The sequence below is a fragment of the Salvia splendens genome, chromosome 9 (assembly GCF_004379255.2).
Source record: "Salvia splendens isolate huo1 chromosome 9, SspV2, whole genome shotgun sequence".
Taxonomy (NCBI): domain Eukaryota; kingdom Viridiplantae; phylum Streptophyta; class Magnoliopsida; order Lamiales; family Lamiaceae; genus Salvia; species Salvia splendens.
Genome location: NC_056040.1, coordinates 6,603,584 through 6,621,602, shown reverse-complemented (window position 1 = coordinate 6,621,602; position 18,019 = coordinate 6,603,584). Strand labels below are relative to the sequence as shown.

General features: G+C 38.7%; 1 protein-coding gene across 1 annotated transcript; it reads right to left on the bottom strand.

Annotated features, from left to right (window-relative positions):
* Positions 1–7,347: 7,347 nt before the first annotated feature.
* Positions 7,348–17,756, bottom strand: LOC121749066 (WD repeat-containing protein 6-like). The gene is given in 21 exon segments (XM_042143682.1): positions 7,348–7,853; positions 7,939–8,091; positions 9,386–9,468; positions 9,550–9,630; positions 9,744–10,319; positions 10,453–10,667; positions 10,758–10,850; positions 11,390–11,596; positions 11,784–11,891; positions 11,894–11,974; positions 12,300–12,471; positions 14,308–14,664; positions 14,869–15,075; positions 15,397–15,479; positions 15,732–15,864; positions 15,967–16,178; positions 16,520–16,543; positions 16,545–16,603; positions 16,959–17,073; positions 17,193–17,485; positions 17,573–17,756. Coding segments are annotated over 20 exon segments (3,354 nt in total). The 5' UTR covers positions 17,694–17,756; the 3' UTR covers positions 7,348–7,853; positions 7,939–7,957.
* Positions 17,757–18,019: the final 263 nt, after the last annotated feature.

The window sequence follows — 18,019 nt, the reverse complement described above, 5'->3', positions numbered from 1 at the left end:
TACTGAGCTCGGCATCATGCAGCACTTCGGCATGTTGATGCAAACCAAGAAACGGGAAGTAGCCGTTGGAACAGTTATAACTGGTTTGATAACTAACATCTCAAGAGAGCCGTTGGAGGATGAAGGGACTGATATAAAGCAGACGAAGGCTGCATCTGAAATAGTTAATCAGCTACTTCGATATTCAAGAAAAGAGTCTCCAAACTATCACTTGATTAGTTCTTGGTTTAGAATTAGATTAGAGGTGTTGAGTTCTTGGAGAGAGTTCTTGAGTGATTGTAAATCTCTGCATATTTCTCAATATACTGAATCATATTGCCTTTGGCCGTGGACGTAGATCTTACGATCGAACCACGTAAAATTCTAGTGTTCTTTCTTTTTCGCATGGTTGTCATCATCGAACTTTTGCATACTTTCATAACAAGTGGCGCCGTCTGTGGGAAACGCAATCGGAGTTGATATCGATGGCGACGACGAGGTTCGAAGCGGAGAAATTCTCGGGGAAGAATGACTTTGGTCTGTGGCAGATCAAGATGAAGGCTCTGTTGATCCAGCAAGGGCTCGATGAAGCAATCGAGCCAATTGATCCGAAGGGGAAAGAAAAAGAAGATCTCGATGAGAAGAGCGTGAGGAAGAAGGCTGAGATTGCCAAGGAAGCCCATAGCGCCATTATTCTCAATCTCACGGACAAGGTGTTGCGCGAGGTTGCGAAGGAAACCACAGCGCATGGGGTATGGACGAAGCTCGAAGCGCTGTACATGACCAAGTCGCTTGCTAATCGCCTATACATGAAGCAGCGCCTCTTTTCATACAAGATTCTTGAAGACCGACCCTTCGCAGAGCAGATTGATGATTTCAGCAAGAATCTGGATGATTTGGAGAATGTAGATGGCCCCATGAAGAATGAAGACAAGGCCATCTTGCTCTTGAATGCTCTTCCCAAAACATTCCAACATCTTAAAGATGCAATGCTGTTTGGCCGGAATGCAGAATCTGGCATCACATATGAAGAAGTTCAGTGTGCTCTTCGATCAAAGGAGCTGGAAAAGAACTCTTCGACGACAAATGAAGGAAGTGGCAGTCAAGCCTTGAATGTAAAGGCTTTCAAAGGCAAGAAAAAGAAATTCAATCAGAATCAAAAGCCTAAGTATCAGAAGCAAAATGAGGAGAAGCGAAGCTGTCATTACTGCAAGAAACCTGGGCATCTCAAAAGGGATTGCTACTCGTGGAAAAGGAAGCAAAACGAAGAGAAGGCTACCCAAAATCAGGCTGATCTTGCAGAAGACACAGATCCACCCCAGATCATGAATGTGGTGAGTGGTGGGATAGAGAGTTCTTGGATAATGGACTCCGGGTGCAGCTTCCATATTTGTTCCAACAAAGCTTGGTTTGAAAACCTTTCTGAGGCAACCGGGTCAGTAATGTTGGGGAATGATCAGATGTGCTACATCAAAGGCATTGGAGATATCAGATTGAGAGCTCATGATGGATCAACAAAACTGCTTACTCAAGTCAGGTACATTCCTGAGATTAAGAGGAATTTGATTTCACTTGGCATGCTTGAATCTAGAGGTTTCAGGTTTTCTTCTGAGAAAGGCTATATGAATGTCTCACTTAATGGAAAAATCTTGCTGATTGCTGAGAGAAGAAACAGTTTATACTATCTAGTAGCAGAAACTGTTGTTGCTTCAGTGAATCTTGCAGAGGACTCTGATATGAGTCTGTGGCACAAGAGGCTCGGCCATCTTGGAGAAAGTGGGATGAGAGAACTGATCCAGAAAGGGGTCATTCCGGCTGGAAGTAATCAGAGGTTCAAGGAATGTGAACACTGTGCTCTGGGAAAGAGCAAGAAGCTACCATACAAGGCTGGTAAACACACCTCCAAATTACCTCTTGACTATGCGCATTGTGATTTATGGGGTCCAGCTCAGCCTGCTTCTATGGGAGGAGGCAGGTATTTCATGTCGATAATAGATGATTATAGCAGAAAAGTCTGGATATACATCCTAAAGCAGAAGTCACAAGCATTTGAAAAATTCAGAGAATGGTGCACAGAGATGAAGCTGAAGAAATCCACCACTCTCAAGTGCTTGAGGACTGATAACGGGCTGGAGTTCTTATCTGAAGATTTTGAGTCTTTCTGCAAATCAAATGGGATACAAAGGCATAGGACAGTCCCGGCTAATCCGCAACAAAATGGAGTTGCTGAAAGAATGAACCGAACACTCCTCGATAGAGTCAGATGCATGCTTTTATCATCAGGCTTGCCAAAGATGTTCTGGGGGGAGGCTGTGTGTACTGCTGCAGTGCTAATTAACAGTTCTCCATCATCAGCTATAGGAAATGAAATCCCAGATGTCAGATGGTATGGTGGAGATAGAGAGTACAATCAGTTCAAGGTGTTCGGTTGTAGAGCATATGCCCACTGCAAGCAGGGAAAGCTTGATGCAAGGGCTCAGAAATGTGTGATGGTTGGTTACCAACATGGAGTAAAAGGGTACAGGTTGTGGTGCACTGAAGAGGGGAACAAGAAGATAATTGTGAGCCGAGATGTGGTCTTCCATGAGCATCATATGCCATTCTTGAAGACTGAGGATCAGATGGGTGAAAGAGTGTCTATTGATCAAGAAGTTCAGCATGGCCAGCCACCACCTAGTGATCCAGATGATCAGAATGGAGGTGGAGCTTCAAGCTCCCATAAAGCTTCAAGTCCACAGCAACCCCAGCAACGAGATCAGATTGATGATGGTCAGAGATCACATATTATAGCCAGGGACAGAAATAGAAGAGAGATCAGAAAGCCAGCCAGGTTCAGTGATTATGAGATGAGTTTTTTTGCTCTCTGTGTTGCTGAGGTATTGGAGTGCTTAGAGCCATCCACCTATGCTGAAGCTATGTCGAGTAAGGAAAAGGAGAAATGGCTTGCAGCTATGAGAGAAGAGATCCAGTCACTACTCAAAAACCATACTTGGATTTTGGTGAAGAATCCAGGGACCCAAAAGCTTATTAGCTGCAAATGGATCTTCAAGATGAAGATTGAAGTTGGTGAAGTTGAGAGTGTCAGGTTTAAGGCACGGCTTGTTGCTAGAGGATTCACTCAAGAAGAGGGGATTGATTATAATGATGTGTTCTCTCCGGTTGTAAAACACAGTTCCATCAGGATATTGCTTGCTCTTGTTGCAAAGTATGATTGGGAGTTACACCAACTCGATGTCAAGACAGCCTTCTTGCATGGTGAACTTGAAGAAACAATATATATGCATCAACCCGAGGGGTTCATGGAGGCTGGGAATGAAGACAAAGTGTGTTTGCTCAAGAGAAGTTTGTATGGATTGAAGCAAAGTAGTAGGCAGTGGTATCTCAAGTTTGATGAGCATATGATGAGTATTGGTTTCAGAAAATCGCAGTATGATAGCTGTGTTTACATCAGAGAAAGGAATGGTGTACCAATTGCTTTTCTACTTTTGTATGTTGATGATATGCTTGTGGCAGGAGCAGATCTGGGAGTGATTGAGAGAATCAAGGCTGAACTGGAATCCAAGTTTGAAATGAAGGATCTTGGAAATGCAAGGAGAATCCTTGGCATGGATATACTGAGGGATAGGCCAAAGAGAGAGCTCAGGTTGTTGCAGAGGAATTACATCCAGAGAGTTTTGAAGAAATTTCAGGCTGATGACTTCAAACCTGTCTCTACACCATTGGCTGCTCACTTTAAGTTGAGCATGGATCAGAAACCAAAGAATGACTCAGAGAGGAGAGAGCTGAGCAAGATACCTTATGCAAACATCATAGGAAGCATAATGTACACAATGCTATGCACAAGGCCAGATTTGGCTCAGGCTATAAGTGTTACTAGCCGATTTATGTCAGACCATGGGAGAGAGCATTGGATAGCATTGAAGTGGTTGCTCAGATACTTGAAGGGTGCTTCAGATTATGGTCTGTTGTACAAAGCAGATTGTAAGGATCAAGGTGGAGCACTGGTGGGGTTTTGCGATTCTGATTATGCATCAAATAGAGATAATAGGAGATCTCAAACTGGATATGTGTTCACCCTAAATGGCACTGCTATAAGCTGGAAATCTGGATTACAACATGTGGTTGCTTTATCTACTACGGAAGCTGAGTACATGGCAATGACAGAGGCTGTGAAAGAAGCAATATGGCTGAAGGGAATCCTAGAAGATTTTGGGGAGAAGCAAGATACAGTGGAGATAAACTGTGACAGCAGCAGCGCCTTATGCCTTGCCAAACACCAAGTGTTTCACGAAAGAAGTAAGCACATAGATGTGCGGATGCACTTCATAAGGGATGAAATACAGAGAGGTGAAGTCAAGATGGTGAAAATATCCACTGAGCATAATGCGGCTGATATGTTGACAAAGCCGTTGCCAGCCATGAAGTTTAAATACTGTTTGGGGCTGGTGGGACTTGTGGAGTGATGAGTTTGAGGTTTTGTCAGAGGATTATGATTCATTGTTGATTCTGAGATTAAGGTGGAGTTTGTTGGAGTATAATCTCACAATCACCGTTGGATGCAGCAAGCTAAAATCAATGTCATTCTCAACAGCTGCAGATTTGTTAGAGGTTGAGCTCGTTCAAGATATTATTGAGCTCGGCATATTATTGAGCTCGGTGTTTTATTGAGCTCGGCGTTTTATTGAGCTCGGTGAGCTCGGCGTTTTATTGAGCTCGGCGTTTTATTGAGCTCGGCATTTCATTGAGCTCGGCATTTTACTGAGCTCGGCATCATGCAGCACTTCGGCATGTTGATGCAAACCAAGAAACGGGAAGTAGCCGTTGGAACAGTTATAACTGGTTTGATAACTAACATCTCAAGAGAGCCGTTGGAGGATGAAGGGACTGATATAAAGCAGACGAAGGCTGCATCTGAAATAGTTAATCAGCTACTTCGATATTCAAGAAAAGAGTCTCCAAACTATCACTTGATTAGTTCTTGGTTTAGAATTAGATTAGAGGTGTTGAGTTCTTGGAGAGAGTTCTTGAGTGATTGTAAATCTCTGCATATTTCTCAATATACTGAATCATATTGCCTTTGGCCGTGGACGTAGATCTTACGATCGAACCACGTAAAATTCTAGTGTTCTTTCTTTTTCGCATGGTTGTCATCATCGAACTTTTGCATACTTTCATAACATTTTACATAATCAAAAATGTTTTAGTTTTAGTCACCTTATCAAAATTATTGCATTCTTATTTTCTACTTTATCAAAATATGGATTCTTCTCGTCTACTACACAACTTAAATGAAAATTGAAACACGCCTCCACAATTATCGGGGCAAATTTTTTTATATATATTTTATATTTAAAGTAATTTTTATTTCTTTTATTTGCTGTGTTTTATTTCTAAAATACAAAAATAATTTCATCCAGCTATTTTAAAAATCATAGCTCCTTGTTGCGGGCTCGTGTTTATGGAGTACTAGTGTTTCATTTGGAATATTTCACGAATCCTGTTTAATCTTATTTCAACATCCTATAGAATCTTGTACAGTAAAAGTAAAGTAAAGAAGTTAAGAATGATTTATTCATTTTCTAGAAAAAGGAATGTTTATTAGCGAAGATATTTTGATGTAAAGAATAGTGGTATAGGTGGTAGAGGAGCTGCCAAAAATAAATTTTCTTTTAAGAAAACAAAGTTATAAAAATGAAAACAAATATAACCTCCACGTGTAAAGTCCACCATACTCACCAACCCCAACCACAATAACATAAAAATTAAATATATGAGTAAAGGTCAAAATTGGTCCTGAACATATAGTCATTTTACGATTTGGTCCTAAATATTATCTTTTGGATTTTTTGGTCCTGCACATATGGACATTTGATCATTTTGGTCCTCCGTCAATATTTCCGTTAAAAACTAACGGTCAACATTATCTTTTGGATTTTTTGGTTCTGCACATATGGACATTTGATCATTTTGGTCCTGCACATATGGAATTTTGATCATTTTGGTCCTCCGTCAATATTTTCGTTAAAAACTAACGGTCAACGGCCGATTTTTGACTAAAACAATGGGTTGGGTCGGGTCGTGTTTGGGTCGGGTTTGAGTTACACGTTAAGAAAAAAAATAATATTTTCTTAAAATCTAAGCATAATATTTTCGTTAAAATCTAAGCATAATATTCTTAAAAAATTAATTAATATTTTTTAATTAATAAAATTAAAGTATAGTATTTTTTAATTAATTTTTTCATGAATTTGAAGAAAATATTATGCTTAGATTTTATTAAAAATAATTTTTTTAATTATTTAATTTTATTATATAGATTTAATATTAGTATACTTTAATTTTATTGTTTTGATTAAAAATGATTATTTTAATTTGGTAATTTTTAAATCGTATAATAACATCATGTTTAAATCGTATAATAACATCATGTTTAAATCGTATAATAACATCATGTTTTAGTCGTTATAATATTTTTAACCAACAAAAATAACTAAAAATTAAAGTTTTATAATTTTTTAATTAATAAAAAATAATTATTTTTTTTCTTAACGTGTAACCCAAACCCGACCCAAACACGACCCGACCCAACCCATTGTTTTAGTCAAAAATCGGCCGTTGACCGTTAGTTTTTAACGAAAATGTTGACGGAGGACCAAAATGATCAAAATTCCATATGTGCAGGACCAAAATGATCAAATATTCATATGTGCAGGACCAAAAAATCCAAAAGATAATGTTGACCGTTAGTTTTTAACGAAAATGTTGACGGATGACCAAAATGATCAAATTTTCATATGTGCAGGACCAAAATGATCAAATGTCCATATGTGCAGGACCAAAATGATCAAATGTCCATATGTGCAGGACCAAAAAAATCCAAAAGATAATGTTTAGGACCAAAATCGTAAAATGGCTATATGTTCAGGACCAATTTTGGCCTTTACTCTAAATATATTCATGATAAGGACGAAGAATATATTAAATCATAAAATTTTTACGATAAGAGTGTGTCATTAACCTAAATAAATAAAAACAATATACTATAAACTAATCTATATTTACTAAAATAGAATGCAAAAATAGGAAATCCCACGCTTTTGATAAAATCTAACAATTAAACTGATTTAATTTGATTCACATCCCATTAAAATGATAAAACAAAAATACTCAGCCGTACATCTTATTATTCATAAATTTAAAAAGATTAGACAAATGCTAGCAATAAAATAAAATTTCTCAGCAATATATCTAATTAATCATAAAATAAAAGCTCCTAAATGAATAAGATACTGTTATATTTCTTGGTGCAGTTTGGAATTTTACCAACTCTGACAAGACTTGAGAAGTCCACAACCAATAACCTAAGACTAAGACAACCACCAACCAAATTAAATAAATAAAAATAAAATTGATTTTTGTGACAATATCATATGGGAGTTTGATCTGCTCACCAACCAAAAGAAATAATTAAAATAGATGCAATTACATAGTTACCAACTCAAAGGAGATGGCAATTTGTCAGCATCAAGAGTTGGCAAAACAACCTTTTGTTGAGAGAGAGCAGAAAACATTCATGTATAGGTGGCTATGAATCCCAGCCTTTTGTAAGTTGTGACATATAAAAAAACAGCACTTGGTAGAAGGTTTCTGCAACCTCAATATGATTCTGAATCTGCGGGACGTGCAGCCGAATCTAGACTCTACGCAGGGTTGAGCATGCAACCATTCCAGAAGTAGCAGATTCTGTGACAATGAGGATAATGGTCGACGCCCCCCCAGACAAAGCAGCCTACATTTCGATATCCACCCAATTTGTTGGACGGAATTCTATCATCTGCATTCCCCTTCCAGCAACTGCAATCTGATAATGATTTCTGGATTGATGGACAAACAATCACCTACTCAATAAAGCAAGGGGAGAGGGAACATAACTATCAAAAAAGTGGGTTATCCGCTCACCTGCCACAGATTTTAACGTCTAATGATTCTGGCTCGGGCACACATTGATGATCAAATGGGCACACTCTGTAAGTTTATCGTGACTAAGATTCCAACACCTGACTCGCTGATCAAGACCAACAGAAAAAACCCAACTCCCGTCCGTCCATACACCTGGATGAAGAACAAATTAGACAGTCTTTTCCAGCATATCCAGTAAAAGTTTTCTTTTACCCCCAAAGTAAATAATCTTAAATGCAAACACTGAATATGAATATGGATACAATGCCTTATCGTAGACTTTAGAAAGTATTAGTGCATGTTTCCACTGGAAGTTTCAGAAGATGAATTATATAATAATGATCAAAGAATAACACCAAATACTCATATATTTTCATAGCTTAGTTCTTAAATAGTGAAGTTTTTATCCTGATTAGGCAAAGGGGCGATGAGAAATTAAAGAAAGTACGAAATAACTTTGACAGCAGAACTATGAGCTGAGATGCTCTTATCCAGATACGTAACCTGCATCTGATGGTTTTGGATCTGAAAATGTTGATTGCAATTGTTCGTAGCCACTGGCTTAGAGTTGAAAAGGATATTAGTATTCATATTTTGGGACTTCATCCTAGGATCTAATTCCAAATCACATCTAAGTCGATTAATGGCCTGATCATCGCCGCCGCTTACAACGTAGAATGTGGTCATAGAATCATTAAGTCCTTGGTTTTTTTATTTCAGAGACGAAAAGGCAATTGACCCCGGACTGGTGGATATTATCTAAGACCTGCATGGCCTCTACTACACTTATTTGTGGTGATAAATTATCTGTTTTCCTTTAAGACACAAGAGAACTCTGATCGTCAACCTTCAAAGGTACATGATCATCACTTTGTTTAAACATAGATGTTTCAGATGTTCCATGCAAATGATCTTCCTTTTCCTTGCTAGATTCTGTTCTTCCACCAGAGACTGAAAGGTTGCTACCTTTTTCTCTCAATTTGCAATTCACTGGTCTCTTTTTTGGCTTCTTAGTATCTATGGATCGCCACCATCTACCCCCTTGACTCCCTCTACCAGTACGAGGCCGCTTCTGGAAATCTAGGCAGTTTTCCATCTGAAGACCTGCTATTTGCCTCATAAAGTTTTCAACACTTTCGGTCAGATCCCAGATAGCTATACTTCTATCAGTGGATCCAGTAATTGCCAAGTAAAAACTTCCAATCTGTTGAGTTTTCTGTTAAATGATACTCCATAAATCAGGAACGATTTAAAACATCAACTAATAGATAAACAATATGGATAACTATACATTTTTATAGAAGAAAATTATTCAATGCATTAGTGCAATTAAAAATGAAATCAAATTGTCAATGGAAACAAGCTTATCCAAATTGCTACCCATCAACTCATCATCTAATTCCATCAGCACATATTTATGAGGAAACTTAGTCTATTAATATCTAACCTTTTGATAGAAGTCTAGGAGTGACAACATGCTCCAAAGATAGCACAGGTGATGACAATGGAGCCAAAGAGGCAACATCAAACCTGCCATTAAGGTGAGATAGACATTATAAATGGAAAAAAAGAATTGCTTTGAGGTTATTTATGCGCAAACCCAACGCGTACCAGAGCCGAAAAGGCAACACAAGAGCCCTCAGGGTAACCGTAGCATCTGAACAAGCCACAATAACAAAACAGACAGAAAACCTGCAGAAGAAACTCATTCAGCAGTATGCACCTATAAATTAATTAATTATTTGAATCTGAAATATAAGCACCATATGACAGGAATAAAAAACATTATCGCAATTTCAACACACCTGGATCCAGCCTCTCTTACAATAAAAGCAGTGACATCTAGGTATCTCCAGTCATTGTCAAAATTATCTACAGGGTAGAGGTTTGGTTCTGTGTTCCTGCATTCTGGAGAAACTGATTCACAAGGAATAGCATTCGAGGCTGTAACTATACCATCTTCAGGTGTTTCAGAAACATTGTTGCTGTCTTGTCTTTTCATGTTACTGTTGTGTCTCAATGGCATATCCGTTGAGAGCCCCTGGAAAGACAATGAAGACATGGTTGCTGCTGATGAATCGGAGGAGTTATTTTCATTGTTCTTGTTCATCTCACTGCTAATAGCATCCACCCTGTTTTTTATTGTTGTCACTGTTTGTTTCCAAGCAGTGACAACCCTTTTTGCACCAACAGAGATTAATATAAAAGGATCTCTACCATTTACAATCCCAGTTTGTCTGTAAACTACATTACGGATATTAGAGGGATCAGGCATGAATACATGCATCTTTGACACAGCGCATATTGAACGTACAGCAGATCCACCAACATGTTCCCCGAGATGTTGGGAGGACGACCAATTCTCCATGCCTAACTCATACCTGAAAATTTTACCACATCAATAGTTTTTTCTTGACTGAGATATTGGTCAAGTATAGATTTTAAATATTCCAAGTCACACCATTAGTGGTTATATCAGATACTTTAAGCTTAACAAATAAAATAAATAAATACCTAGTCAATCGCACTGTTCCATCTTCACAACCGGTAGCTAACCAACTAGATTTGGCAGCCAATCCACGGTTTTCATCTTGACTGCACAATGATTGTTCATGGATAAAGCACAACGAATGAATCTCCCTCCCATGAAATTGCAAATGAAGATTCTGAGGGTATATTTTTCTATTATTTTCAGGCACCCAGTGTCTATGAATATATATGACATCATCCTGCCAAGACAGCGGGATTGGATTAAAGCAGTAATTACACAACAAGACTGCATGCGTAATAAAAAAAAGTATACAATTATCAAAAGATACCTTAACAAAAGCAAAGCAGTTCATCATCTCAGGCAAGTGGCCAAGATAATACGAGTGCAGACGCCGCCAACCACCACAAGTAATTTGTTGGACCTTTGAGAAAACATCCAATCAACAATAACATCAAATGAACCATCAACCATGCAGTTACAAATGTTAAGCGCACTTGTGTGAAGTAAGATAACCTGCCACTTTCTGGGGGAAATACAAACCTCATATGCCCAAACTTGATACTCAATGTAAATTGTAAATATTCAAATGCATGTTTTGGAAAAGTATAGACATAGAAAATTCATTTCTAATGTTTGCATATCAGACAATTAACTTACACAATCCTAAAGTTATGGGGACATAATGGTTCCACTCAATGGAACGAGTATCAGATATATAGGCAGCATCTTATGCAGACAATTAAGTGGAATGGAATTGACGTGAGACAGCAGTTAGGTTACTATTTCTTTTTCTCCAAAAGTTGGAAGTCAAAAATTCCTTAACAAATTACAAAAGCAGATAGTAGTCAGAAATTTCAGATATTTATGAATGTGTTGAATGAGAAGAAAGTGCTAAAGCTCAGAAGGCAAAAACAAACACAATAATGCAGACATTTTCAATATAGGGGACAGAGAGAACACCTTTGTTCCTGAAGTCAAATTCCATATTATGAAATTATCTGATGCAAAACCAACAGCATATTCGGAAACAACAGAGTCATCACAACCGTCTGTGGTGAAGACAGATCGTACTGCGCCTAATTCTTTGACTTGTTTCATCCCTATGAATTCCATGCTTTGCAGATCCCTTTCATACTGAAAATGGCATACGCATCCATCTGCTCCCGTCTGTTCCAGGGGAGGGGAGGGGGTGAGGAAGGAAAAGTGAAATTAGATGACCACACTAAAATATCAAACTGCCACATGCTAGCAAGAAAAACTTGCATAGCATCCTCTCAATACTCTTCAAGTGTAACACAGCAATATGGCAATTGTTTATGAATATATGCTCAGGACTTTAAGAATTGGATCATACCGAGCGTATATCGACTTCATCAGACAACAGTCTAGAAATAGAAACACTGTTAACGCTTGACACTCCATGAGCACCTTTGAAATAATTCACAGGTGATTCTTTGACTTCTGTGGTAGCAGATTACTGCTGAGTAGGATTCTTGGTGAAGAAAACAGTACCAGATTACCATGAATGTCGCCACATACTATCAACTGTAGAAAATAGCAAACGGTAGTAAATTTGAGATGATTCGATGATTCCTCTTGACAAACCTACTAGTATAGTACGGAGTAATATTCTTATGATTTGATAGTGGCGTCAATCATCATGAGCTTCTATGACAAGTGGTAAATAAACAGATTGAAGTTTCAAGATTTTGAATAAGACCTTTACAGTGCACTAATGACTAAACCAAGATTTATTAATCCATCATATCTAACATATCACAAGATTTTAGCTTATATTAATTTGCATAACAAGCACACAACAACCGTTTAGGAGTACAATGTAACTAGGAGAGAACGTGATGATACGCACCTCGTCATCGAATGAAGCATCCAGACACATTATTCTCTTCCCAAAGCATGAAGCATACTCTGCAATTAAGCACACATCATAACTTCCTTTATCAATAAGAGAAGCAGAGTGCGAATTGTGGCATAGCTTCCATAGCTTCAGTCTACCACTGGGATCAGCAGTGAAAATGAACCTTCATACAGGAAGTAACAAATGTAAGGAAACAATATGTTATGGATGGCGTATGGCGGCTTACGGCGGTGAGCCCAAAAACCGCCACAGGGATATGGCGTATCAGTATGGCGGGATATGGCGGTTGATAAATAAATTAATAAAATATTAGTAATATATGTATATATAAATTCAAAAAATTAGAAAATAATAAAAAATTGTAATATATCAAGTTATCAACTATTAAAACAATAAATAAAGCATAAATTCATAAGCAATTATATAATATGCCTACCATAATAAGTCTTAGTTCAACAATCAAAATATAAAGTCATCATCACAAATTCATAATACATATCAAATCTAAATTAAAACCATCCTCAATCATCACCATCCCCAACATAGAAGTATGATAAAAATCTGCACAGCTACACCTTAATTAAAAATGTGATCCTAATTAAAAATCTGCACAGCTACACCTTAATTAAAAATGTGACCCTAATTATAAAAATCTGATCCTAATTAAAAATCTGACCTTAATTCCTAATTAAAATGGCATGCAAATTAGAAAATTGATAATTAAAAGGGCATGCAAATTAGAAAATCTGGTACAATTTCGGTTACCTTCAAAATCTGGGCAGTGGGCTGCTCTAGACGGACCGGCGGCGGCGGTCGGCGGACCGGCAGGCGGAGGCGACGTGACTAGGGCAGTGGGACTGAGGGCGCAGCAGGTTGGGTTTGTTTGAGAGGGAAAGAGATACTATGAAAAAAACCCTAGATTTTGACTTAATTGGCATTTTATTTCATTATTTGGGTCGGGTTTGGGCCGGGTTAAGGGTTAAAAATCATTTGGGCCGTGTTATTTGGTAATTGGGCTGAGGTTTGGGGCAGCCCAACCAAAAGTGACGCCATAACTGCCATGGCACCGCCATGGCGCCTCACTCATGGTGGCAAATGGCGGTCGCCATAAAAAAGTTTTGTGGCAGCTCGTGGCGATGGCGTTTTTTCCGAAACCCGCCACGCAATGGCGCCACGGCGGCGCCATGGCCGCTTTTTAATAACAGCATACATATTTTTTTCAGTAAATTGAGCATAGCTAATAGTACAAGATATAAGTCTTTAGCAGTATAAGGGTAAAGTCACAATTTACAAAGAGCATTAAAGAACCCATCTTGTGTGAGACATGGAAGGATTTATAGGATAAATTCCATGTTGCAGGCACAAAAATATTAAAATTATAGGTTAGTGACTAGTCACATGACAATCCCACTGTAGGGACCATCTAAAGAAACAAAGAGGTAGATGTACAGCTATTTTCCTATAATTATTTCCACTGCTCTAGTTGTACTCATAGGTGAGATAGATCCTCAAATTTTGAATACTCAGATTAGATCATCACCTTAAATATTGCTCCCTCCATCCCTTAAAACATTGCTCATTTCTTGTCAGCATGGGGTTTTAAAATGATAAGTGTGTACATGAGTCGAAAAAGGGGCCACATTTATTGTAGGGGTATTGTTATTTAATTGTAAATGTTAGGTGAGTGTGGGCCATGCTTGGTTTTTTATGTAAATAAGTTGATAAAGTAAGTAGAAAATATAAGGAGCAGTGGTCGGGTAGTTATCAAAAATGGAATGACAGTGTTTGTGGACAGGCTATAATAGCAAAATGGGCAATGTTTTAACTTTACAGGACGGACGGAGTATGATGCCACATCCAATGTAGCTCTCTGTAAAACTATACATTACCTACAACTATTTCATTGCTCTAGCTGTACTCCCAGGTGAGATTGATCCTTAATATTTGAATACTGATATTAGACAATCACCATAAATACTATGATGTGACTATACATTACCTAGCTTCTGGCAACTTGCACCAATAAGTTCCTAAGAGATGTCTCTCTTCTTCAGCTGTCCAAGTAAAAGTAAATTCAACTTCTACTTTCCAACCAGTTCCAACTACACGAGCAATTGTCATTCCGCCTTTCCCATCCCCGACAGCAATCCAATCTTCACATCTGTCTGGGGTGTCAGAACATTTTGATAATAAGTCCATACAGATGGTTGGTGCTTCCTCACTGATACGAGCAAGTTCAGTCCACTTGGCAGCTTCAGTATTGCATAGATTAACATGGTACAGATAACCATTGTTGGTAGCCACATAAAGTGAATCTTCACGCGAAAAGTTCAAACAGCGGACATACTCACTTTTGCTGCAAGAATTCATAGAGGTCAGAAATTCTACGCATGATAGGAGAACAGAAAAACAAATGAAAGAAGTAAATTAGAAAAGTTTTGCGGAGTCAAAGTATATACTTATCCAGAAAGGGAAAAAGGACAATTCAAAATAACTAATTTTACTAATACCATCCTTTAGGTAGCATGCATGAAGAGTCATGTATTTGCTGCAAATGTACCTGTCCATGAGCCCACCATATGATGATGATTTTGGTATAGAAAGAGCAAACGCTTCCTTTCTATCACTGAAATCCTCTGATGCAACTGTTTTCTCTATTCCTTCATTAGAAATACAAAGCTGGTGAAGTTTTATTGCTGAATCAAAACCAGCAGTAACTAGAAGTGAAGAGCCGGGATCATATAAACACCGCCATACTCCCCTCCCACTGTAGAAGACAATAACATACACAATTCAACATAAGTATGCAAGGGGCCGTGAACCAAGAGACTTTCACTGGATCATAAGAGAACCAAGGAGACACAGATGTAAGAGAAGTCCAAGTACATGTATTACAATATTTAAGAGGAGGATTCTCATGATAATTTATAAAATAAAATCAAGTATAAACATTTGCAGTCTGCAACGTTTTACAGTCGTCATCATATGAATTATCAGTCTCAGGGTGGGGGCAGTGTAGATAAAACCATAAATATGAATCTGCAATAGTGGTAAATTTTGGTAATGTGGTCAAACGTATGCAGCTTACATATGCTCTTTGATTTCCTTGAGTTCTCTGCCATGATGGTCCCAAACACGGTATGTACAGTCCTCACCAGCAGTGATGATTACCTGGGCAATTGACAAGACAATATAACAAGTCAATGAAAACAGAACATCATTTTTGCGCTGTATAGATAAACATTTATTCAGCATTATACAAGATAATCAAGGATCACAATTGGCCCAACTTTTATTCAGATCTGTGGTAAACCGGCGGTCCTGATCTTTACATGCACATATTATCTAACTCAGACAAGTAGGAGTACATATCTAAAACTAATCATTACAAAATGAAAAGAAAATTCATGAAGACAAACTTACAGATTCAAATATACAGCAGTCCCAAATTCTTGCATTATGCCCAAATAGAACAGGGCCCTCAATTTGATTGACCTGTTCCTGAGCAGCACTGCATGAAATTCCTTTCTCTGCCTGAACCTTCCAAATACGAGCACTGAACTAATCAAGAAATGGCCCATAACATAAAGAGTCATGAATCAAGTAATCTAAGACTAGGTTAATTAACAAGATAAAATAATTATAAAATGTTACCCACCTGTGGTCATCAGAAACAGAAACAAGTTTAGTCCCATTAGAGAACCACACAATACGAAAAATTGAACCTGCATGCCCTACAAGCCTACTTATAAGAGCATCTTTATGGCCAGGATAGGAGAAGCCCTCGTCACTGTTCAGCTGCAAATGATCTTCCGCATGACTTCCAGGTTGTTTGGCACCATTCTGACAAATGACTTTCCAAACAACTACCTGCCAAATATCAAAAAGTTTGTCCACCTTGATCACTATTTTGTGTTTCATGCAGAAAACTTCGACTTATGAACTTATGCCATGATATTCTGGAGATCACAATAAGGAAAGATATGAATATGTTATTATATAACACTAGAGGGTGTTGCGTTGGGAAATGCATGTGAAGAGTTCCAAGGGAACAAGAACCATCTAAGGTGCCAATTCACTGGAACACTTAATTGGTAGCTTAGCAGCAGAGACCCAGTCAGAGATTCTAATGTTGTACGTTACATAGACAGATACAGAGACAGATTATAATTGGAATAAGAGATACCACACACATGAATCATGATGATTACCTCATTGAAGATAGTACCAGAAGCAAATACGAAGAGAGTCAATATCATCCCCAAACATCTTCATTGAGTACAACAGACACCTCTCTGGACAGCTTCATAAAGAAAAGACAGTGTGCAAATCAGCAAGGTAATGTCTTAGCATGCTTTGAGGAAAAGGCTAGTAATCTCAAATATCCGAAAGTCTTTTGAACATATTCAAATGGGAAATATAGATCAAACTAACTTGTACGAGCATAATAAAACACCAAATTGACTCTCATAAATGATGGAGTACATAGTATCTTGCAGGTAATCCACTATTCCTGTTGCCATTTCCTCCAACATCCAACATTTAACTTTCAAAAGCAGTCCATGTATCGTTCAATTCTCAAGCACTATCACAAAACAGTGCATATAATATAGTATTTCAAGAGGCAAAGGCGAAAGCATGACCCCCTACCGGCATATTTAACTTCAGAATACATATTGTATCTTGAGATATCCCAGAAGTATACATAATTGTCACTGCATCCGATGGCGAGGTAACGGGGATCCTCACTCGCAGTTGCACCATCCTACTACAGAAGAAAAAGAAAGGACTAAACACTCCCCACTGCGAGCTAAAACGTGCAGAGCAAAACCCAAACTACAGAAATAACTACTAAAAAGTTGAAGATCTTGAGAGACTCTACACCTTCAAGAAGCAAACGTCCATGACCCAATGCCTAAATTTAGGCAGCGAGTGAATAAGAGTCAGCTCCAAATGCAGAAAAGGCTCCTGCTTGCCGCTCGGTTCAACCCGCAAGGTGAAAAGCTTAACTCTCCTCTCCCCATAAACACAAACCCGGAAAGAAACAGCAGAACCCGCCAACTGTTTGTGAAAATTCTCCAAAGAGATCCCATGAACACGAATCCCTTCAAAGACTTCAAACGACTTCAGCGGCGCTCCAATCGCCAAATCGTTGACCAGAATCTAAGAGCCGGTCCCTGTTGAGAGGAACCATAAATTAGGGCAAATTCAGAAGACATGTAAAACAATAAAAATGTGTGCGTGTATATATAGGGGAAATTAACCAGCTAGAAGGAGAGGTAGAGAGGATAGATTGGCGGGAAGACGGAGGAAACAGAGTGCTGATATTTCTCCGAGATACTGCCCGCGGCGGAGCTGCCATTGGCTAGGCTCTGTTGCCTCCATTTAAGCAGCCGTTGCAATCAGCCTCTTCCGACAAATTTGGAGACTACAAGAAATTTTGAAGAATTTGAGAATGGTTTAAGGTTTGAAATATCATGGGCGAATTACTTAGGGCATCCGCAATGGGCGGACGATGGCACCCCCGATGGCGCGCATCGTCCGCGCCATCCATCGTCCGCACCCATTGCGGGTGCGCGCCATAGGGCGCGGACGATAGTCGTGCCCTATACTTCGGTCGCGGAGGATAGCGCGGACGATGGTCATCGTCCGCCCCATTGCGGCTGTCGCGGACGATGGCCGCGGACGATGGTCATCGTCCGCCCCATTGT